Here is a 25,740-nt window from a genome sequence, read left to right on the forward strand (position 1 = left end):
AAGTGATGGGTTTTAAATGCTTATCACAATCATGTGAAATCTATCTAGCACCTTGGAAACAAAACCAGGGTGGCCAGAGTGACCAAAAGACCAGCAGGATGCTTTTCATCCCTGCCTCCCACCACCACCGCTGAACCTGTCCTCTATCACACTGCAGATAAAAGAGGTCCCTGACATCTCAGGGTACCACTTCGTGTGCCAAGTACCTCAATAAATAATGAATAAACTGCCTGCTAACGGAGGCTACGCAGATGAATGAATATTGAGTTGAACTCTCACCATAATCTTAAAATACAATAATAGTGTATCTGAGAAAATTTGGCTATCCAAAGTACAAATGTAAAATGTACACTAATATAAGTAAAAGATCTACCATTCTGAAATTTCACAATTTTGCAAAGAATTAACTAAAATTATAAGATGTAGATGACAGAGCTCTTATCCATTCAAAAAAGAAAAAAGGGAAGTACGGAATTTTAAAAAAGCATTTTAATATTACAAAATGCTGTATGGACAAGAATTTTTTATTGTCTATCATGAATGTCAAAATAGGCTTTACTTAGAGTTGAAATATGATGTTATAGCACCAAGACTGAGATTCGTATCAATAGAGAACTTTTCATATAAAAGATCTACTGAAAAAGTAATAGCACTATCTATTGAAGCATTTGTAAGTGAATTCATTTAATGAATATGCTCTTTATTAAATGAGTTTCTTGAATAGAATCTATACTATATCTGTGCTTCTTAAAGCACAGAAGGACCCGAGTCTTCAGGAAATGACTACCTTACATTTAAAATCTATATATTGGTAAAAGACAGTTATACTTTAGAAGGAACAGAATAAAAAATTAATCACAATATAAATTGTATCACACTATCACCAATTTTAGGTTGTAGCTTTCCTACTCATAACTCCTCAAAGCTATATATTTTTAATGACATATACTTTAATTATTAAATAAAAGCTGTATATCACTGTAGGTCAATCTGTTTAACCTAGATCATTTTACAGGAATGCCAGAACATGGAACTCAGATGATTAGCCCCCTTCGGCTCATGGACATTAACACCTAAAGTCTAAAAAGAGGGATTTAAAGCAATTTTAAAAATACACCAAAGCTAACGGCCACCATGGCAAACTGCCCAACAAATAGCTGACTAAAAATACTGCTAAAAACTTCTCTCATCATGGAAGAAATAATGAGCTAGTTTTCTAAATGAATTATCTTCACTGATAATGATTTTTTTTAATGGATGTTCAAGTAAAAATTGTAAGGTCAAAGGTAAAGTGAGATCAGATAATTTTTTTTTTTTTTTTTTAATTCACTGCCCTTAACAGTTCTAATCAAGTACTTCCTACTCAACTGCTAGACGTCCTGCATATCAAGTCCAAGTCCGATAGGGTCTTCATCCTCTACAAATTTACATATAGAAAGTAATTCCATCAGTTGACCTATATATTTTAGATAACACATATTTGTGCCAATATAAATACGAGGAATACAGAACTATAAACATCTATATTAGATATTCATTCTTAAATATATATTGGACAAGGAAGTAAAATGAGCATTACTCTTCCTTTGGCATTTAAAAGTAGTGTTTCAGGTTTTGCTCTTTTTGCAGGTAAATAAGCATATATGAATATTTAATTTTATGTAGTAGAGGAGGGAAGAGCGTAGGGGCGTTGTTAGAGATTTGTATCGGCACAGGCAGTGTTTTATATTTTGGCCCAGTCAGCTCTAATGAGGGTTGAGACATGGTTAACAGCAATTTTGGGTAGCTTTTTTAGCTCTCTTTTGAGAGCCACAGAATTTTTTAAAAAGCAGTTTGTTTGTTAAAAGATTGCTCCAAGGCCTAAAATTTCTAAATATGCACCTTTTTTCAACATTGCCCTTATAAAGAAAAAAACTGCTAAGAGACTCCCAAACATGAGAGTTTAATTAAAGAAGGAAAAGTGGGGAAAAAAAGAGAAAGAGCCAAAGAAAGAAACCAAGAAAGCAATACAAGGCAAGAGATCATTTTAAACATTTTCAATGGGGAGAATGTCAAACTTTCAGAGCATAAAAAAATCTTTCAGCTCCAGACAACATATGCCTTTTAAGCATCTTCCCTTACAAAAAAAAAAAAGAAAAAAAGTGTGATTTTTCTGAATTCCATTACAAGGTTATAATTGAGTTTACTAATTGTTTATTTAAATCATAGTATTTGCAGTCATTTATAAGGTTAAGGTTTTCATTAAGTTCAGCAAAATAAAAATAATTCTGAATTAACATGACAAACATTAGTTTTAGAAAAGAATTTTTAAAAATTCAAGAGGATGAGAGAAAACACGTCAGCCAAGTGCAATATATAGATCTCTATGGCTTCTGATTTGAATAAAGAAACACTAAAAAGAAAATAATAAGATAATTGGGAAATTTTTGAACCTTGATTGGATATTTCATAACATTAAGGAGTTTTTTAAGAATCATGCTAATATTTGTGGTTATGTTTTTAAGATAGTCCTTATCATTAAGAGATACTTAGTAAATATTTATGGATAAAATATGAGGTTTAGGATGTGCTTTAAAATAATCTGGGGGGGGGGGAAGATGTGGGTAGGGACAGAGATGAAACAAGACTGACCATGAATTCCTAAATGTTGAGGCCAGATGATAAATTCACGAGTATTTATTTACTACTTTAATCTCTCTATTTTGTATATGTTGCATGTTCCCAGAATAAACATTTTAGAGAATTAAAGAAGAAAGCATTGCAAGCACCGAACAATCTAAAATGAAAGTATATTTATTTCTAATGTTAAAATTTACCCAAAAAGTAGCTTCTTTGTAAAGTTCTTCCCAATAGTATGTTGTATAAAGCTAATTCCCTGAAAAGTATATAATAATAAATGAATGAATAATATACAAAACAATAATAAATAAGTAAAAATAAATTAAGGCATTCCTTTAAAACATATCCTTATTATTTTGGTTTTAAATCTTATTCTATTTATTCTTATTATTGTTTCTAGTTCACAGATGTAAATTGTTCTCCCTATACAGAACGCCTTCAAAGATGAGGTCTGGATAAATACTGACAAAATACCTCTAAGTTTTGATCGAAGAATTTGGATCCCAGCAATCCCATAAGTGTCTTTTGAATAAGTAGCTCTTTGAGTCTAAACATTATTACTAGAAGTGCTTTGGCACCATGAGTATAGATAAAACATCACTGCCTTTGGAATGATGACATGGAAAAATCTAGAAATGACGATGCTGATCACTAAGGAATCAAATTATATTTTACTTCTGATAAAAATAGCTAATTCATGAATGGGAGCCAACTTCACAATGACACACAAGGAAAAAAATCTTCATGGATAGTTTAGTAAAAATGAACCTTAAAAATACCTGTTTTCATTGTCAACAAACATTTATTGAATTCATGTAGACTTCACACTGTGCTATGTAACGCTCGGTTTTAAGGGAACAAAACAGTTTGTAGTTCAGAGCCCAAATCTAATTATTGATGACATTAAACTGGCACTTTTTAGAACTGCATGTATTTCTCCAGGGTAATAAATAATACCTTCAATCCATTTGTTCATTCTTCCAACACTGACTAAATGCTTACCACAGGTGCCACTGTTGTGTTCTGAAAAAACGGGCCTCTAAGAACATAAGAGTTTCATCAATAAAAAAGCCAACAACAGGGCTATCTTTTTTTTTATTTTTTCTTTTAATGTTTATTTATTTTTGAGAGAGAGAGAGTGCAAGCAGGGGAGGGGCAGAGAGAGAGGGAGAGACAGAATCTGAAGCAGACCCAGGTTGTCAGCACAGAACAACAGGCCCTATCTTAAAAAACGGAGACAACAGGGGCGTCTGAGTGGCTCAGTCGGTTGGGCATCCAACTCTTGATTCCGGCTCATGTTATAATCTCACGTTTTGTGAGATAGAGCCCGAGTTGGGCAATGTGGTACCTACTTGGGATTCTATCTCTCCCTCTCTCTCTGCCTCTCCCCTGTGCACACTCTCTCAAAATAAATATTTAAAAGTAAAAAAATAAAAATAAAAAATGGAGACAATGGTGTACAGAAGTGGCAAAAAAAAAAAAAAAAAAGTTTTCCTTTAAGGAGATAAAGCAAGGATTTTTTGGAAGTTTTAACCCATATTTTCCATTTGGCCATGTACTTCCAAAAACTGACAAGAAGAGTAATTCTTAAGTATTTTTCAAGAATAAAACTAACATTTATTTATAAATTAGCACTAAACTATAAATAAATTTTATATGCATTTCGATTCTCTGAACCTCAGTATTCAACATTTCTGAGCTCAGAGGATCAAAAATCAACTAATAATCCACATACTAAACTTCTCTTATGTTATTAAACTACCAAATGTAAGCTCCATGAAAGCAAGATTTTTTTTTTCAGTTCTTTATCCCCAGAGCCTGGAATAATGACAGGAACATGGTGGGAATTTAATAGTGCTGATCAATTTGAAAATCAGAATTGCTGTGGAATATGCTTTATTTTCCTATCAGGAATCATTTAGGCTTCCTAATAAGCAGGGACAGTATATTTGAATTACTTAACCTACTATAGGCCTTGTATCTAGTTTTAGGAATTGGCTTCAATAGACAACAATTCTGTGAGATTTGGTTTTTTTTGTTTGTTTTTAATGAAGGCTGTCTCATTTGCCTAAAAAAGTATCTCTATGTATAATTTATCTTTATGGAATAAGTATAATCATTATGAAATAAATATAATCCTTATGTGTTCAGTAAGCACCCAATCTAAAAAGTCCCGCCTTTCAGGGCTCATGTCAAAGAGTAAGGAGCAAGCATTAAATAAGAATTGATGCCTACCCCAACTCTAAACTCCACTGATCAGGTCTATCACAGGACAGCTCTGTGGTTAAGAACCCTGACTCTGGAGTTGGATCACTGGGCTTCAGGTCTCAGCTCTTCCTTCCAAAGCCCTGTGTGCCCAGGAAAGTTACTTCTCTTCTTTGTTTGCCTGTTCCCTTATCTGTGAAATGGGGAACATATGATTTATTTCAAAACGCTGTTGTGATATTTAAATAAGTCAGTACATGTAAATCTCTTAGAATAGTGCCTGACATATTATAACTGCTCAGTTAATATTACTTAGCACTGTTAAAACTATAAGAAATTCCTTGGTTTGTTTATACATCATAGGGACTCATTCATGACTTATTCTTTTTTTTTCATTTTAAACTGAAAAACAACAGAAATACATCTGTATCATGCACAAGTTTTCACACTTACAGACACATTAGAGACAAAGGGAACTGCTTATCAAAAGTGGGTAATAAGGTAGAACTAACACATTCACACTTATTAAGAGCATTCATGGGGCACTTGGGTGGCTTAGTCAGTTAGGTGTTCGACTTTGGCCCAGGTCATGATCCCGAGCTTCGTGGGTTCAAGCCCCACATTGGGCTCTGTACTGACAGCTTGGAGCCTGGAGCCTGTTTCAGATTCTGTGTGTCCCTCTCTCTCTCTGCCCTTCCCCTGCTTGCACTCTGTCTCTCTGTCTCCCAAAAATAAATAAATATTTTTTTAAAACTTAAAAAAAAAAAAAAAAAGCATTCATGGAGGGGAGCCTAGGTGGCCTGGTGAGTTAAGCCTCCGACTCATAATTTCTGCTCAGGTCTTGATCTCACGGTAGTGAGATTGATCCCTGCATCAGGCTCCATGCTGAACATAAAGCCTGCTTGGGATTCTCTCTCTCCCTCTCACTTTGCCCCTCTCTCTCTTTCAAAATAAATGCATAAACATTTTAAAAAGAGAGAGACAGAATTCATGGAGAAAGTAGAATTTCATACTTTATTTTTAAAAATTTTTTTAATGTTTATTCTTGAGAGAGACAGAGTAGAGCAAGGGGGGTGGGGTGCAGAGAAAGAGAGGGAGACACAGAATCCGAAGCAGGCTCCAAGCTCTGAGCTGTCAGCACAAAGCCTGATGCATGGCCTGAACCCACAAGCCGTGAGATCATGACCTGAGCCAAAGTTGGACACTTAACTGACTGAGCCACCCAGGCACCCCAGAATTTCATACTTTAATCCTACTACTCACACTATGATATTTTAATAGATTTCCTTTGTATTTTTTCTATGCATATATGAATAATTTTATATAATTGAGACTGTATTTGGCACTCTGCTTGATTCACATAACATGGTATTAAATCCATTTTTGTGTCGCTTTTTAAAAATATTTTAAATGACTGCATAAATTTAATTATTCCAACATAAGCAAGAAAAAAATGGTAATACACCTTCTCTTGAAGCCATAATTTTTATATACTAATGACCCCAAAAATAGCCAGTCAGAAAAAATTTTTGCTTATTTATCACTCAGCCTGTTTGTTTTCATTATTAAAAAAATTTTTTTTTAATGTTTATTTACTTTTGAGAGAGAGACAGTGAGAGCCAGGGAGGAGCAGAGAGAAAGAGAGGGTGACAAAGAATCTGAAAGCAGGATCCAGGCTCTGAGCTATCAGCAAAGAGCCCAATGCGGGGATCAAACTCATGAACCATAAGATCATGACCTGAGCCAAAGTCAGACACTTAACCAACTGAACCCCCCAGGAGCCCCATTGCCTGTTTATTTTTGAATAAAATTTTCTGGTCAAAAACAAATTTTACAATCTTAAAAAAACAAAAACAAAGCTGGAAATAACACACTCCTTATCTCAAACTACAGTACAAAGCTATAGTAAACAATATGGTATCAGCATTAAAACAAACATGTAGGGGTGCCTGGGCGGCTCAGTTGGCTAAGCATCCACCTCTTGATTTCAGCTCAGGTTACAATTTCACGGGTTTGTGGTTTCAAGTCCCGCATCGGGCTCTGCGCACTGACCGCGAGGAGTCTGCTTGGGATTCTCTCTCTCTGCCCCTCCCTCTCTCTTTCTCTCTCTCTCTCAAAATAAATAAACTTTAAAAAAAATTTTTAAAAACAGACATATAGATCAATAGAACAGAATAGAGAGACTAGAAATAAACCCACGCATAGATGGTTAATATACAATAGAAAAGCCAAGAATATACATTGGAAAAAGCACAGTCTCTTCAATATATATGTTGGGAAAACTGGACGGCCACATGCTAAAGTATGAAACTGGACCACTAATTTACACCATCCACAAAAATTAACTCAAAACGGATTAAAGACTTGAAAGTAAAACTTAAAACCATAAAACTCTTAGAAGAAAACACAAACAGTAAGCTCCCTGACATAGGTCTTAGAAATGATTTTTTGGATTTGACACTAAAAGCAAAGGCAACAAAAGCAAAAAAAACAAGCAGGACTACATCAAACTAAAGAGTTTCTACACAGCAACGGAAACCATTAACAAAATGAAAAGGCAACCCAGTGAATGAGAAAACATATTTGCAAGTTATATATCTGATAAGGGGCTAATATCCAAAATATATAAAGAACTCATAAGATTTAATAGCAAAAAAACAAACAATATGATTAAAAAATGGGCAGTGGATCTGAACATTTTTCCAAGGGAGACATATAGTTGGCAAGGGGTACATGAAAAGACACTCAACACCACTACTTATCAGGGAAATGCAAAACCACAATGAGATATCACCTGACACCTGTTAGGATGGATATTATCTAAAAAACAAGAAATAACAAGTGTTGGCAAGGATATAGAGAAAAGGTAATACTCGTGCACTGTTGGTGAGAATGTAAATTGGTGCAGTCACTATGGAAAATACAGAGGTTTCTCAAAAAATTAAAAATAGAACTACCATGTGATCCAGCAATTGCACTCACTTCTGGGTATTCGTCCAAAGAAAAGAAAACACTAACTTGAAAAGATACATGAACAGCCATGTTCACTGCAGCATTATTTATAATAGCCAAGACTTGGAAATAATCTATATGTCCATCAGTGGATGAATGGCTAAAGGAAATGTGGTGTATACACACACACACACACACACACACACACACACACACACAATCACTGAGCCATAAAAAAGAAAGAAATCTTGTCATTTGTGACAGCACGGATGGAACTTGAGGGCATCATGCTAAGAGAAAGAAGTCAAACAGAGAAAGAAAAATACCATATGATCTCATTTATAAGTACAATCTTAAAAAATTTTTTTTAGTTTCAAAAACCAAGCTTATAGATACAGAGAACAGATTGATGGTTGCCAGAGGTGGGGGTGGGCAAAATGGGTGAAGGAAGTCAAAAGGTACAAGCTTCTAGTTATAAAACAAATAAGTCACAGGGATATAATGTACAGTACGGTGACTATAGTTAATAATACTGTATTGCATATTTCAAAGTTGCCAAAAGAATAAATCTTAAAAAGTTCTCATGATAAGGAAAAAAAATTCTGTAACTACATGTGGCAATGGATGCTAACTAGACTTCCTGGGGTATTTCACAATATACACAAATATCAAATCATTACGTTATATACCCGAAACTAATATATTTATGTCAATTATGCCTCAATAAAAATATATATAAATAAAATTCTAAAAGTTACTTTAAAACTTACAGGACGCAGAAAAGAGAGAAGATGATCACTTACAAATTTAGTCAAATGTGCACAGAGAGGAATCAAGTCACCATCACTGCCACTTCCCCAAATCCGCCATCCACATTATCAACTATGAATAGCTACTTGATCAGTATGATAAAGAACACTCAATGACATGGAGAGATCCCTAGCTATTACCAAAAGCGTTATGGGGCAGAACTGAAAGAATGAAAAGGAAAGAAGAAAGAAGAAAGGGAATGAGTATAATTTGAGGGAACAGTTCCTAAGTTAACACTCTTCTTCCAAAACTAGAAGACTTTAGATTCAGAGATATGGACTCATGATCCACCATAAACTGTGCCTGCTGTTTATTAGATCTTAGGCTACCTACTGTAGGAAAAGCAAAACACCTGCCATCTTTTGGCTTTTTGCATATGCAAAATAGCAGGTCAGATGTGTCCTGCATCTCTCATCCTTGAGAATCACAGAGAGCTAATGGTATGTGTCCTGGGAAATAAACAGTTGGGCTCAGTTAGAAACACTGTGCCCGTCATTTATAACAGTATTTTTTGCCCTTAATTTCTCAAGTCCCAATATGTGGCTTCAAATAATGCCTGGAGGATGTGGTGGTGGTGTTGGAAATCCTTGAATTGCATTTTAGTGGAATTTCTGTCATCCTTTAGAAGCAAATATCTTTCTTAATAAAGCCTCTTCAGCTCACTTGGAGGTAATGCCTTCTCAAAAAAAAAAAAAAATTAACTATCCCATGCTCACAAGACCATGGGTTCATTACCTTGTCATTAGGATAAGGTATCACTCCAAAATAATGACATTGCTAATATATTTTCTCTTTTCAAGGCAATCTGAGTACTATCTAATTCAATTATTGAAACTCTTTTCTGGTCACGTCACAATAAAAAATCATGTTTCAAGAACCTCAATTTTTAAAATAGGCTCAAGCAACCCACTCTCCTTACAGTTTAGTTCTGCCCAACTTTTCTAACACAGGAAGAAGAGGTTCAGAAACGTTCAGTTTCTCCACTGCAGATGGATTTGCTAGGTCATCCAATGACATCCCTATCTTGGAGAAATTATCTAAACAATGAACAAACACACAAACAAGACCAAAACAAAACAGAAAACTAGATGCATAGAAAGTCAGATTTCGAATATACGGTTATATTTTGTTCTACCTCCTTTTCTAGCTTTCTGTTGCTCTGCTGTTTGCCCAGCACACAAATGACCAGTCTCGTGCTGCATTCTGTTTGGTCTATAATAAACATGCAACAAACTGCATACGTTTGATGATCTAAAAATGACAACAGAGATCTAATACAGTCATTTCAAAATAAACAATTGCCAAGTTCTTCCATTTACCCAAAACAGAGATCAGCAGCCTAATTTAAAACTAAACAAACAGCATTTTTCCCCCCTCTGAAATTATAGTACAAGACCTGGTGCTAAAACCTTTGTTTACCTACAAAATAAAGTACTATCTATGATCTAGAGATATTGAGATCTTCAGAATGTTGAGAATGTTGAGTCAACTTTTTAAATGTATAATATTCAGTATTTTTTAGTCCTGGTTTTCAAAAACTTTGGGGAAACAAATATTTGCTTTTGACTTCTCTCCTGTTTAATCCTCCACTGTAGGCCATATCCCTTGCTAGTGTATCTATCTCACCTTGGTGGGCAGAACTCTCAGTCCACATCACTGAATGGAACAGTGTGGCTCCCTAGTGCAAATTTCCTTAGAGTCCCTTCCCTGAGCATGTGCCAAGAATCAAATCTTGGCCACTTAGTGCTCTGTGCTCCACATGTGAGCTCACGGCGCGTTGAGCAGCCGTGCTAACGGAGATGGATAGCCCTGTCAAACAGGAAGCTGGCACACCAGGATGCAAGCAGTGGGATACAGTGACCTTTACATTCAGAAAAAAACATCCTTAAAATGGCATGAAAAGTTTCGGAGGGGGGTGGGGGGCGATGGGGGGATTCCTTTATTTCATTCAGGCAAATAGCATAAAATAAAAGCAGGGGTGCCCGGTATGGAATTTGCTCGGGATTAAATCTTGAATCCCTTACACAAGAAAAAAAGGAAATGAATCATCCTTTATCACACTGCTCTGAAAGCAGTGCGCTGGACAATTCAGCTGTTATCACTGCACCCGACAGGCCAATCACACAGATTCAGACCACACTTAGACTTCCAATAATCCATGGGGTACCACCTGCCCTGGGAAAACATTCTTGACCCCTGGTTTCAGATGGGCTGCTTTCCTGGTAGAATTACAATCTAATTTAAAGACTGAAACATTTTTCAAACAGTGATGATCTGCTTACAGAATCGGTCAAGAGCTTGGATACTAAATCCCATGTCCTCGGTTGCCTTACCTGTAAACTTTGTATGTACTGTTTAATCTCTCATAGTTTCCTTATCTGAATAAATGGAGGCTTTGACAAGGGGCTCATAAAAAAAAAAAGTTGCAAAAATCTGTGGCACATATACACAAATGTTAAGTAAGAATAGTAATATAGAAAATGAATATGCAAAGCAAGACCTGGAGGTAACCTATTGCTTTCCTTCGGTTATAAGGATTATCATAAACTATAGGATTCAGTCATTTGAGCTGAAATACAATAATAATCATTCCACTGGGTCAAAAAGTTTTCTTCCATTTTCCCAGGTTTGGGGGATGTTTTTGTTATTTATTTATTTTTTTTTTTGTCAGTTCTCTGCCATGAAAGAACAATGGGCTATGCTGCAGAGTGAAGCAACAGAAACTCACAATGTGCTCCCCAGTGCTCTACGATACGTGCAGAAATGATGATGCAATTTTAATACTTAATTACATAGATACAGTGAATTGATCACAAAGACACTGAGGGGAGTTTTTTTGTTTTGTTTTGTTTTTTTGTTTTTTACTGAATGTACTACACTAAAACTACAGAGCAGTTTTCAAAGATAACGAAAGTATGATAAAATGTACCCATTTTTTTCTACTTAATTAAAAGCTAATTGTAAAGTGCAGAAGCTATAGGCGCAAAGCAATAAATAAATTTAGAAAACTGAAAGCTTATAAATCACGTATTAAAGTTTGGAGAAGTTAGGACCAAACATCTCAACGCTCTGAGAACACCAGTTTCGGGACTTAGAGAAAGTAACAGAGCTTTCAATGCCAAAAAAACCCCTATGATGATCACTTTAAAATGCAAGTTTATTTTGGTGGCTCTAAAGGTGCCGGTCAAATATTTCCCAAAGCAACCAGAAAACAAAACTTGGCAAGAAACATTCTGCTATTCACTGTTTGGAAAAGATGTTAAATCTGACCATTCTCCTCCAACCCATGTTTGGAGAATTATTTCAGGAAACACATTCTTCCTCAAATCCTGACACAACAAGGCGTGGGGAGGAGGAAGGGGATATGCGTTAATACCTTGTGCCTGAGCTGCGGAGCTGTGGGAGTACCCCAGGGCCAGGAGCGCGGTCTCCACCAGCTGGCTAAAAAGCACATCTTTTCGAACCAGGACAAACTCTGCATGTTCTTCTCTGTTGTCATATTCAAGAGAGCCATCCAACTGCTCCACCACACAAAAGACAGGAATCATCAAACCTGGAGAGACAAAATTCAAGAGCAAAACACAAATATTACAAAGCAAATCTCAGTCACCATGATGAGAAGGGAAGAGGCAGTTATAAAAGTTACTCATCTGTGATCGACAATGGTTTAGATTAAACAAGCCTCTTAGTTGGATGGGTCTAATGGGAAAGCTGGGGATGTTTTTCCCCTTCCTTATTACTCTCAGACTGCAGCAGAATTGCCTCGGGCGATGGCAGAAGCCCTCAGATTCCAGTCATTAAAAAGTGGAGTGCACCAATGAGGTGTCCTGACTGAGACCCTAACTCCACAGCCGGCATATAGCTGAGGTCAAGGTGACCTTCTAGACCCTTACATCCTTCATGTCTATGGTTTCACCATTAACTGTCAATCAGGACTAGTATTTCCAGATCAGATTTGCTTCTGTCGGTAAATATAAAAGACCTAGTAGAGAGGCATATTTGATTTCACGGTCTAAGCTATCATGTAAATATGTACAAGAAAGTCAATGGGAACTTTTTTTTTTTAAGTTTATTTATTTATTTATTTTTGAGAGAGAGAGAGAGCACACAAGCGAGGGAGGGGCAGAGGCAGAGAGAATCCCAAGCAGGCTCTGCACTGTCAGCACAGACCCCACGTGGGGCTCAAACCCATGAACTGTGAGATCATAACCTGAGCCGAAATCAGGAGTCAGATGCTCAACCACTGAGCCACCGAGGTGCCCGTCAATAGGAACTTTTTAAAAGTCCCTTTTATAGCTTTTATTTTTCTACATCTTGGTAAATAGGGCATCAATTAGCCTGAAAATACCCTGCTCCTGAAAATCTTAACTGACATTTAACTTGTATCAAAATATGCATCCACATGTAAAACTCTGTCTTTCTTTTAAGTTATTATTTTATATATTAACACCAGTTACCACTATAAAGGGAACTATCTCTTCTTGTGTTTTCAGGGAAAAGAAGTAAACTACCCTAAAGAATAAAGCAAATTAGTCTAGTTGAAAATCTGTTGAAATCTGTTGTCACTGAAATATTTCTCTGCTTTGTATCAAAGTGTGAAAAGCTAAAAAATGTTTAATTCGCCAAAGATTTTTTTATAAACTGTTTTTTATTTTTAAAAAAGTCATACAGGCATTTAAATCTAAACATAGCCAAGGCATAAGAAGATCAAAGTTTTACCAACATACAAGTAATAAACATGGACTCTGCCCCACGTAATTCACACAAGTTAGTACTTTATAGAAGAAGATCTGTTCTGGGTCTTCTCTCTTTGTGCAAAAAAACACAAAAGTTATGAAGAATAGGTGGGCAGGCTGAGAGATGGGGTGGTGGACAACGAGCTGGTCATTGCTGAAGGCACTTTACAATAAAAATAAGACTTCTGGGTAAATGAGGTATGGGAGTCCCGCCTGTGACACCAGGACTGCACAGTTCTTCTAGAAGCCCCTCCCGTTGCCTAGACCCTAGAAGCCTCCCAACTCACTCTGATCTGGAAAGCAGAGGGTGGGAGCAGACACTGCAAACTACCAGCTCACAGATGTAGATTTTTGTTCTAAAGATAATACAATGGTGCCACTGGTTCCCATGTGCTAATTATTATTATTAAAGATAATAAGTATAGGGTGTAATTATTAAATATAATCATTATTAACAATAATAACACTCATTAAGAACTGTTATCACTAAGGATCATGGTAATTATTATTAAGCCAGCACAACAGGCTAACAAGTCACACCAAACTATCCCCTGGACAACTACAGCCTCTGTGTTTGCCCTTAAGAACAGTAAGGTAGCATTACTGTTTGTAGCAAATACAGTATCCATGGTATAGATTTATGGAAAATAGGAAACAAGGATGGAGCGAACTGATTGTTTTAGACGAACAAGGGAATTTAGCCTGGCCACATGGTGCCTTATAAAATATTTTTTAAAGCTGTGACCAGTAATGGCCTATCAAATGTTCATTTATGCCCAATTTATTCCTAAATATATGTAACACATGAAATGAATAATATAAATTAAATTTCCTTCAAATTATCTTTGTGCTCATTCATTTATCCAATTTTTATTCCCTGGACACCTATTGTGTGCCAGGCATCCCCTGTGGCTTTAGGGATACAAGTAAGAACAAGTCTGACGTGGCTCCTGCCCTAAAATCTTCCTAAGCAAGCATAATGGCATTTTATAGGACCTATTCATCAGAGTCCTCACCAGCAGGGAATAGCCCCCATTTAGACCTTGTAACTCTTACAGACTGGTATATGATCTTTGTCCAAGGAAGCAGGTTGATTTCTATTTTTAATGATTTAAGCATATGCACACATAGGGCCATGTAGTCAGTGGTGCCACAAGCTATACTTCACCACTAATACCTATGTGTACATAAGTTTCAGTGCTGAAAATCCATGTGCAGTTCCTAATGTCAACATCTGAGTGTCACACATCTGGGAGTCACAGATAAGGCCTTTAAGTGAATCCAGTTGCTCCATAACCTATCATGTATCCATTACTTAGGAACCATAAATCTTCCTCAAGTCTATGGTCAACTGCAAAAGACTCAAGACCCTATCAATTTTTAGAAATAATATTAACAGTTCAACGAGTGAGATACAAAATATGACATTAGAGCACAGGGGTCTCTACCATTTAGGAACTTACGTTTTGAAAGTGTCAGTTACCAAAATATTTCCTACACATTTTAGTTCTGTGATTAAAGAAAGCAATTGTTATCTGACATGATAGCAATAACTCTTTACAGTCAAAAGGCAAGCACCCATCCATCACAGGCATCACCTACTTTGAAAGAAAGAAAGAAAGAAAGAAAGAAAGAAAGAAAGAAAGAAAGAAAGAAAGAAAGAAAGAAAGAAAAAGAAAGAAAGAAAGAAAGAAAGAAAGAAAGAAAGAAAGAAAGAAAGGAAGAAAGAAAGGAAAGAAAGAAAGAAAGAAAGAAAGAAAGAAAGAAAGAAAGAAAGAAAGAAAGAAAGAAAAAAGGACTTGGAGGTCATTTATAAAACAAAACAATATTAACCAGAAACATATGACAACAGAATTTACTCTGAAAGCACATATATATGAGACACTAAAAAATAAAGAGGTTATATTTAACCCCTAGAAAAATGTACATTTTTACTTGAATTTCATAGATCTAAGCAATTATGAAATGTTTACAATGAAATGCAATTTTTACAAAAGAAGAGGAAACATAGGTGTGGTTACTAATGACAATGACAAGAGAAATAAAAAATAGTAAAATAGTACACTTGGGGTCAAGTGGGAAGAAGAAGAAAATTAAGGCATAGGTTTTAAAAACTTAAAAACAGCAAATCCCTGGAAAAGAAAATGATAAAAGAATATATATATATATATATATATATATATATATATATATATATATATATATTCCATTTTTCCCCCTGCCAATGCCACTTACTCCAGGCAAAAAGAGAGAAGAAAGAAAGAAAGAAAGAAAGAAAGAAAGAAAGAAAGAAAGAAAGAAAAAGGGGAAAAGTAACAATGGATAAAAAGGGAGACTATTTGATAAGCAATTCAAAAAATAAATTAAGAATAGGAGGGAAGAATTAAAAGGTAAGTTTCAATAAAAGAATTAACAACATGAAACGAAAATGCATTCACAACAAAATTTAGAAATGATCAAGAAGAAAAAAGAAACTCTTACTCTGGCCCTGTATCTGGAACTTATGGCATTATTTTTCTTTTATTGTAGCACAGACCCATTTCCAGATGATCAAGTAGGGAACTTTGAACCTTTTGATTATAAGCCTCTCTAAGCCTTTTACAATTGTGGCAGGTGAAGCAGGTAGTTTCATCTAAAGGACAGGCACAGGGTCCCAGCCTTTTGCTAAAAATTAAGAGTTGTTCTGACAATTGGGATGAATGGTGAATTCTGTTGTCACGGAGGCAAAATAAGCATGGGACTCCTTCCACTAGAAAAACGCATTTCCCAATTGTCATTAGTTCCAATGCCCAATTTGTCACTTCCATCGTGACATTATTTCTGAAGAAGCGTGTGTGATTATAAAGGTAATCTAATCTTCACCACGACAGCCATGGGAATAGAGACGCACGGGAGATGGTCACATGTGCTGGTGACTAACACCGTGTCCGGAGGCAGGCAGCTCTTGGATCAAATCCTGGCACCGTTATTCTTTACCTATTGTAGTGACCTCAGGTAATTTATTTGACCTTCCTGAAGCTCAAATTCCTCCCAGTTAAGATGCAAATAATATCTACATCACAGAGTTGTTGTCAGGATTAAACAATGTGAAATAGTTAAGTTGTCTGGCTACCCCCAAACAACAAAACCTATTTGTTTCTCTTTTTTCAAAATCAGTATTAATACCATTCACTAATATTAATACAGAGGAAAACAAGAAACCAGTAATTTTTTTCAGGGTCCATAATCAATGCTCATGATACTTACTAAAAAGCATTTCTTCAGAATAAAAATGATACTCATAATCATTGAATTACTAAAGATGTTCAACACGCCCCATGGTAAAAGGGTGAATGTGTTAAAAACACATACTTTATACTCCAAAACTGCTTGTCCAGTATGGAAGCTACTAGTTATATGTGGCAGCTAAACACCTGAAATTGACATATGCTTGTAAGTACAAGATACACGCTCAATTTCAATGATTTAATACCAAAAAACAAATAAAATACAAAGACATCATGAATCATTTTTAACAATCGCACAGAGAAATTTTTTGGATGCACTAAGTTAAATAAATTATCAAAATTTATTTTGCCTATGTCTAACTTCTTTTACACAAAGCTCCTAGAAAATTTTAAATTATACATGTGGCTCATACTATATCTCTAGGAGAGCTGCTCGAAGCAATCTGTTGACACCAACATATACAATGGTTTTTCTGACACAGGATAAAGTCATCACAAACTGATAACTAAGACAATTGTGCAATTGTCTTGAGCATTTCTTGGATGCCCCTCAGTTATCTTCCCTCTGTGTTCCAGATCTTAGGAGACTTGAGGACAGATGTACTATTGGTTAAACTCCCAAATCTAATGTGGTATCTTCTCTGCATCATCGAACAAAGTGTAAGCCATTGTTTTATTCCTAACCACATTAATCCAAATGTTTTATTAAGGGAAGGGCTTCCCCCCCCCCTTCCCTTCATTTTATTTATTTATTTTTTAATTTTTTTAAATTTTTTTAAAAAATTTATTTATTTTGGAGACAGAGCATGAGCAGGGGAGGGGCAGAGACAGAGGGAGACACCGAATCGGAAGCAGGCTCCAGGTTCTGAGCTGTCAGCACAGAGCCTGACGCGGGGCTTGAACTCAGGTACTGTGAGATCTTGACCTAAGCCGAAGTCGGACGCTCAACTGACTGAGCCACCCAGATGCCCCACCCTTCCCTTCATTTTAAAGAGCAATTGCAGTTTTCAGGAAATGCCACAACACTGGTGTGAAAGTGACCGGAGGCACAAGTATTCTTTGATGCCCTGGATGTCTAACCTCAACAAGGAAAGATGAAAGAAGATCCAGTGGTCGGGGTCTAGAGGATAGGATTCCATTGTTTTCCACCAAAGTCACACCAAACAAACCTCTCCCTTGCACAGCACCTCCTAACTCATCACATACACACTCTAACATACACAGGTACCTTTATCTTTCTCCGGGCCTTTACCCTAAGAGGAGGTATTATTATTCTCATCCAATAAATGAAGACACAAACTATGGGAAAATAAGTAACATGCTCAAAGAAACAGCGAGGCACAAGTAGAACAGTTCAGATTAGCCAACTCTACATCTCAAGCACACTGCTTTCTTGGGGGTGGAAAAGTACATTGGAAACCCACACCCTCAGAGATCTAAACGCTTGGCCTGGCCCCTGCACCACTTGTGATGTCCCATGGGTGACATGCATTGCTTAAAAGTAAATTCACCTTTTGACATGAGGTACTGTGCTAGGCAGACAGGAGGAATCAAACGCAGTTCCTACCCTTTAGTCACTCATAGACAAAGAAAGGCTCAAATAATGAGCCATACTCTAGTGTAGGTGAGAGTGGGCTCCAGCCTCTACCCCAAGCCCTTTGTCTCTTGGGTCCACCCTCATTCTTGGACCTGCCTCCTGAATAGCAGCAGCCAGTCTGAGATGATAGGAGGCCAACTTTTCTTCTCTCCTTCCAGGGGCTCCTGAAACTATCTGTTTCCAGAAGGAAGGCGGCCATGGGGCCCACTCCCTTCCCTGAAGCTGGCAGTGTATCTGGTTCTATCACCTGAGAAGGTCCTAGGGCTAATTGAAGATTACAAAGGCTTTAGGGCAGAGCCTCGCGTATCTGTTCTTTGTATAAAACTGAACCTGGAGTAAAGCACCACACTTAACAACCACCGCAATCAATAAATCATAGAACCCTGAAACACTGAAACAAATTCTACCAAGTAAGCCAAGCAAGGACAGGCTCTACCGGAGGACTGGGAGAGAAAGGAGTGAGGGGTGGCAACTATCCTAGTGCAAATGTATTAGAAAAACAAAACAATTTACTTTCTCTACAACCTCATTCTCCCTTCCCTTTCCTTTTGTCTCTCCCTTTCTATTTCTATCACACACATGGACACACACACACATACACCGAGTCACACACACAAGAAGAAACCTCAATGTTAACCCCCAGTATTAACTTCTAGACACTTCCTCCCACTCTAACACAATAGAGACAACTCTGAGCACCAAGACTGTGGCAGGAAACAGAAAGGAAGAATAGGGTGCCCCTCACCTCCTTCTTGGGGTCCCACGCAAAATTTCAAGATGGATCAAGTGTGTCTTTCTTACCGTCCTCTTCTCTGTCCCTGCTGTCCCCTCCCAGGCACCCGACCTCCTGAGCCGTGGTAACCAGAGGCTCCACATTCCACCACTCCACTCCAGCCTCCCAATCCCCCAGGGGCTGAGCTCGAAAATTCCAAAGAGATTAATAGATAAAAAGATGCTACACTTTGCTATTTGAATGGTTTAGCAGTCCTTTAATCTCCTTAGATATATTTTCATTGTAAAATGAAACACATTGTATCCCACATTAACTTCTAATGGAAAGAATTTCAGGTGATGCAATTAAAAAAACAAAACAAAACAAAACATGTTTTCACCAGTCTTGGCATTGTGGGGGTGGGAGGGGAAGAAAAAATATTTGGGGGCAAGGGAGCCATCCACAGATGGACTGGAGATCCTCTGAGCTCCCCTAAACTGCTTTACTTTCCAAAGTTCCTCTCTGACCCTTGCTTGTGAGCAAAGATTCTCGGAAGGATTAATTCATTTGCCATTGCTGTTGGTTTTCTTTCTTCAGTCTCACTAAAGAGGAAGCAAGAGCTGACAGAGGTGGGTGACCTGTGTGGTTCAAAGGTGGAGGAACACAGTTAATCCTACAATGCTGGAGAAGGCAACATTTGCCTAATAATTAGTCTATGGGCAAATGAAGCCATATATGCAGAAATTTGATTTCATGTTCATCCATGACCCAGGTGTTTGTAACTCAAGGTTAAGCCTCCAAATAAAAGTTTCAACCATAGAGCTCCTTGATGCCTCTCTCCCCTTGGGGAAGTAGGGTGAGGAGGTAAGACTATCAAGAAATACTGTATTCTCAGAATCCCGTCTAGTAACACCAGACACTACCTTGCAGCCCCTGAGGCAGATCTTAACTCTGGAAGATAAGAACAAAAATAGGCCAGGGGTGGGGAAGCCTCGTGAACTCTAGTCCTCTCTTCCTTACCACCCCAAATGTTCAAGCTAAGCTTCAAGCGGTAGGGGAAAGAGCCGGGTTCTGGTCTCCCAAGCCTGTCCCCAGACTGAGAGATGGAAACTCAACCTGAAGTCAGACCTGAAGTCTGCAGGAGAAACCCCACATCTCTCAATACTCTTCATTTATAGAAATGTGGTAGCAGGATCAGGTTGGCCAGGCAGTTTGCAAAACAGGATTTCACAGGCACACAGAGGCACAGTGTGGCTACTTATCTAAACAAAAAAGCCTGAGCTACACCTGGGAACTGGGCCATAGCAAGCCTGACCCAAGGAACTAAATTCCCTGATGTCGGGAATGTCCAGTTAGAGTGAATGAGAGGCCTGCCTTTACGTTCTCCAACATGGGCTGCATTTAGATAAGTCTTCTTCACTCCCTCACTCCCCACTCCACCCCTGAGCCTGTCTTACAGCAAGTCCAAAAAAAATGTTAGTTCAGTTCAACAAAAACGCTAATTCTAGCTAGAGGTTAATAACCACCATTAACAGGCAATGTCAGTTCTGGCTTTTTCCTGTGACTTCCCAGCTGAGTCTATCACATCACTGTAGCTCACTGCACCGCAGTGAGCATCGGCGTGCAAGAAAAGCTTTCTAAGAAACAATCCACACAAGTAGCCTTAGGAGCTTGCTCCATGTTCTCAAGGGGGAAGTGCACCAGACCTCAGGGCTGTGTGCAACCACTGTGGACAGACATTGTTAGTTTATCACTAGGAAGGCATCACAGTCCATTGGTGAAGACTCAAGTGGCTAGCAGCACTGTGCTCTGTGACTGTACGTATCCTGGGACCCTGGGGGTCTTACCTGCCATCCTACATGTTCTGCATGGAAGGACTGCAATATCTTTTCTAAATCAGAGCCACAAAATGTTCGGTGATCGTGAATTAAGAAAAAAAAATTTTTTTTTTCTTTTAAGAAAAAAGTAGAATCTGTAAGTTTGATTATCACGGAAGAGTTCAAACACTGTTTGAATGTTAAACATTGTTTAAGTATCCTGTAGTTCAAAGCTAAATTTTTAAAGTTCTTTTCACAGTGGGTTATAAATGCATGTATTAAGTCTCAAGACTCGATGCCATGTTAAAACGACTATACTATAACTCATTAAGATTTCTGTCCTTCGTTGTATAAAATTTTATTCTAGAAGTTTCTGAGAAGATAATATTTCAGATAGTATTTAAGAGGAGATGTATTTGCTATTCCCCTCTCATTATCCTTTCTGGAAAAGCTATTTGCAACTCAGAGTCCCAAAAGTCAGAAAAAGAATCAATAAAAATTGCCTTCATAGTAACCATTGCTTCCTCATCTCAGGTTTTGAGCTTTGCCTAAATGTTGTTCTATCTAATTTAACAATTAAAATAAAAAATCTTTGATTGATTTCTCCAGTGTAGTGTTAAGGAAAGGTTAACTGTACTGAGGTTCACTAGCAAGAAATTAATAAAGGAATCAAGCACTCAGCTCTCAATAAGACAAGACTACCCAGATTTCTAGTGGGAATATTTCATAGCACAAGCATGTTTTCTTTGGGGAGTTTAACTCACCAAAATTATTAAAAATTGAGATCAAACACTGGTGCAAAACCCCAAAGGAAATCATACTAGAGTGGAGAGATTTTTATCAAATAAAAACCTGAAAAGGTGAAGTTTTTATAGTAAAAAATAAAAGGCTTCTCCTTACAAAAGGAAATCCTACTATGTTTAGGGATCAAACAGCAAAACATGTATGGATGTCTAATGTGTAAAAATCATCACTGTGAAGTGAATGCAGATTTCACAAAGCCAAGCTTCAAAAGACAAGCAGCCATCACCTAGACTAAAAGCCACTCTCATTCTTGTACCCAATAAATGCATCCACCGAGAGGTAACAGCAACCAAGCCCTGGAAAGGACTAACACTGGGGAAAGAAAAAGAAAAGAACACAAGGAGAGAGCAAGAAAGTCAAAAGCATAGTGTGTATTCTGCAGTTCCCTAAGGGTACACTGAGATGTCTGGATTGCAATACATAGGATATTATTATTGTGACTGAGATGAAGTTAATAAAACCCAGCATACAGACTGGGGAAACTCTGGTCCCCACTGATGGAATACTTCCCAGACAAGATATTTTAGGTATATATGTACCTCCGCAATTTACAGCAATCACTTAAATGAGAAAAAGAGAACAGAGAAAACTCATATGTTATTTTTTCACTTTATGAGTCTAAGACATCCCCTTTGTAATTTATATAATTTCCAAGAGAAAATATTAAATTTAATATTTAAAAACCTAAAGAGATCACTTAAGCCACAACATATAAATCCATGAAGATCTTATTTTCATCCTTAATGTTATCCAAATGGTATCATCCAGCCATAGGAGGAATGTTATTCTGCTTTTAACAATCTTTGAGAAGTGTCATCCAAGCCCAAAGTGATTTTCCTCCCAGGGGAAAAAAAAAAAAGATAAATGATAAATCACAAAGGACAATACAACTTTCTACCTTCATTAAAGCAAAAGACCCTGGTAGAGTAGTGCACCTTTTTAAATCTGGGGTAATCCCAGGTATGAAACATCTCAGTCTCAACGATTCCACTTCCAGATCCCCTGGATTTGTAATTTCTTTAACTCTCAAATAACTTGAGCCACAAAATCAAGCATATTTATGTAGCCTCTGCCCCACCCCGAAAAGGCCACAGTTTCAAAGCAGACCCAATCTCACAAACTCAACACGAAATAACAGAAGGACGAGTCTTAAGATTTTTTTTTCAAAATCCACATTAAAGGAGAAAGGGGCTCCTTCTGGGGTGAACCCCAGTGTGGCCATGGTGCCCTGCCTGTCATGGTAAGAGCGGCCACTTTATCTTGGTACCACCACTGCCCGCATCTACATGAAGATGAAAGAAACTGTACCTAACAGTTCCCGTGAATATACATGCATCTCTTTATTTTGTTAACAGAAGTAAGATGGACAAATGATATGTTTTCAACGAGCAAGCCTGTGTTTATTATATATCTGAGAGGCTGGCGACAACAAAGACGACTTCGTGAGTTCTATCAAAGGGAAAAGAGAGCTGGACCCCAGAGGCTTTCCTTGGGTAAAGAGAACTGTCTCCCTCAAACTTGTTTTCCAGCTATACATCAATCTTCAATATAATTATGTTTGACAGAATATAAGCTCTTGGCAGTTAACTTGTTTACAATAAACGCTTAGTTTGGGTACATGGACTGTATTTCGGTTTTATAAATATCAAACACAAACCTACAACAGTTCCATTATGGGGCTGAGAATTATTTTGCTATAAATCTTTTTATTGGGGGGCCAAGGGAATTACTTTGCAGCTTGTTTTCCACTAACCACTTGGAATAGTGTGAAAAGAGGTACATTTATACTCTGACCCTGTGCTAATTGGAATTCTATACATTTCCATGGGAGAGCATACAGTATCAGTCCTGAACATGCAGGTTGCCCCCCAACCCCGACATTGTTGTCATGATGGTAAAAAAAAAAAAAAAAAAAAAAAAACACATGCAAGCAAAATGGTTCTTGCTATAGTTTTCATACAGTTCTGATTCTCCTCAAAGTCTCTTGGGAACTAATGGCCATTTGTGACAGCACTGGCAGGCCTTCAGTGGTGAGCTCCAGTTTGGGGGGGTTTATAAGTTAGCTGTAAAAATGTGCTTAAGGCCCAAACTGACTATATGAATGGGCCTGTAAAAAGAGTTAGTTTTGCTGAATGTTACCTGGAGATTCATTTGAGAAGGGAAAAAAAAAAAAAAAAAATCAGGATCACCTTATTTACTCTTGTAAAGTGCCTTTACTTGGGTCTTAAATGTGTGTATAACTTACTTTCAGAGAACAATTTGCTCCTCTTATACCCCCTCGAAAATAAAGGGTGTTCAGTCTTCTAATACCACACCTGCCACATCTATAGCACAAAACCTTGTCTGAATGGAGTCTGGGAAGCTGAACGCCAGACAAAGCTTCAGGGGTACCCTGGCTTAGCCCCACTCCGTGAACACTCTTCTCCAGCATGCACCTTCATTAGCAAGCAGCATGCCTTCTGGGGTTCAGATGAGGACGATTCGTCCTTGCAGAGTTTCCTCACTTGTTTTTGATTTCACAATGACCTTGTAATCAGATTCCTATAATAGTTCAACTCTAATACGGTACTAATATTCAGAAAATACTCATTTTTAATTTTCCAAAATACCTACTACTGGGGAATTCAGGCACTTTATTGTTTAACAGTGAGATTCCAACTTCTTTCCTTCTAGTCAATGCTACAATTTCAGGTGACATAAAATAAAGAATTTTTTTGTCTCTCCCCTTCTGATAAAGACCTGAAACTGATTTATAAGTTTCAAGAGTCATCAAATAGGATTTTATTAAAAATTTTACCACATAACTTTCATACATGAGAAAGAGAAAGAGGAAAAATATTTTCATTGCATTATCAGCCCCACAGGTCTTTCTTGTTAATATCAAAAGCACTAGTTTACAGTGTGAACTAATGGAAAATTGTTAAATTCACCTAAAATAATCAATCTTTTTTTTTTATTATTTAAATAAGCCCTTTTAAGACTTTGACTATTTAACTGCTATTTACTCGGGGAAGGGGAGACATGGAGAAGGAGACTGTACAAAAAAAGAAAAAAACTTTTTTAATTGTACAACAAAAATTCCCTCCAAGGCAAAAAGACATTATGCCAAGTTCCACCCAGAATTAATGTTTAGGTTTAAATTATAAAGTCCAGAAAAAAACAGAACCACTAATAGACCCTTAAAGCTCGTGGCATTCGTCGCCGCTGTTAGGTTATGTAGATGCTAAAATTGAAAAACCCTTTGCTGACAAAAGTATTTTAATGAAGGTGCTATTAAGTAGACTCTCTGAACTGAATTTAAACAAAACAAAACAACAACAAAAAAGCCTTTTGAGCTGTTTGATATAAATTCCACTCTAAAGGGGATTATGCTTGGGACAGTTCTGGGATTATGAGACCTCCACCAGTAAGGGTTTACTGCCTATCTTATTCCTTTCATTTTAACATTCTCAGAAAGATTTTTAAATATTGAACCCAAGAAAATTCTTAGCTACAGATCAAAGAAATGTTCTCCTCTAACCCTGCTAAGGTTGTCCAAACTTTGGGCTCCAAATACTCTGATGGCCAACATTGTTTGTGGTTTTAGCATCCCCGCAATGAGCAGGGGTTAACTCCACTGTCTGGCTAAGTCCACTGTCATCACCAAAGTTGCCAGGAGCTCACAGTTTCTATGAATAGAGTAAGAAATACAGCCCAGAATGAAAGAAAACTAGCCACTGATTTTGGCTGCTGCCGGCCAGCTCACTCTGAGTTGCCAGAAGCTCCACTCTGGGGAAAGAGGCAGGGAGGTTGAGCAGTGTGAAGGATCATGGACTTAATAATGGTTCCGATGATGGCCAATGGAGGCCAGAGCCTATATATATATCTCAAGTGACAGTCTATGCTGCCTGAGTGAATGTCAGTGATGTGTACACATGGAAACTCTGGGTCCCCCCACCGACCCCATGTGTGCTGAGAAGAAATAAGGGTGCTCATTATCCACCTTCAACTCTCTCTCCCCCTTCAGCCTGGTTATGCCTTCCAGAGGAGGAACAGCAGGTCCAGGATGACACCTAACCTTTACCAGGGCAAGCTCCGTCATCGGAGAAACAGTCATCATGTTTGTCTTTCATTTACAGAGGTTTAAAAGAAAGGTGGGGGAAGGGAGTTATACCTCAGGTAGAATATAAGAAAATGTGATTGCCCTTCTCAAACTGCATATAAAGACAAAATCAACGAGCACTTTTAATTGTCTCCTGAGCAACCACCTCCCAGGGGCTCC

General features: G+C 37.5%; 1 protein-coding gene across 4 annotated transcripts in view; it reads right to left on the minus strand.

Moving 5' to 3' along the window:
• The window catches only part of SATB2 (SATB homeobox 2), a 218,691-nt gene that overhangs the window by 183,185 nt on the left and 9,766 nt on the right, over positions 1-25,740 (minus strand). For all 4 annotated transcript variants that reach the window (XR_006220874.1, XM_042995010.1, XM_007094730.3 and 1 more), the window contains exon 3: positions 11,963-12,139. Coding sequence is in view for 3 of the 4 variants with exons in the window: in XM_042995010.1 (XP_042850944.1) it covers positions 11,963-12,139 (177 nt within the window). In the remaining variant the exon portion in view is untranslated. The remainder of the gene's footprint in view (positions 1-11,962; positions 12,140-25,740) is intronic.

This window comes from Panthera tigris, chromosome C1 (assembly GCF_018350195.1).
Source record: "Panthera tigris isolate Pti1 chromosome C1, P.tigris_Pti1_mat1.1, whole genome shotgun sequence".
In the NCBI taxonomy this organism is placed as follows: Eukaryota; Metazoa; Chordata; class Mammalia; order Carnivora; family Felidae; genus Panthera; species Panthera tigris.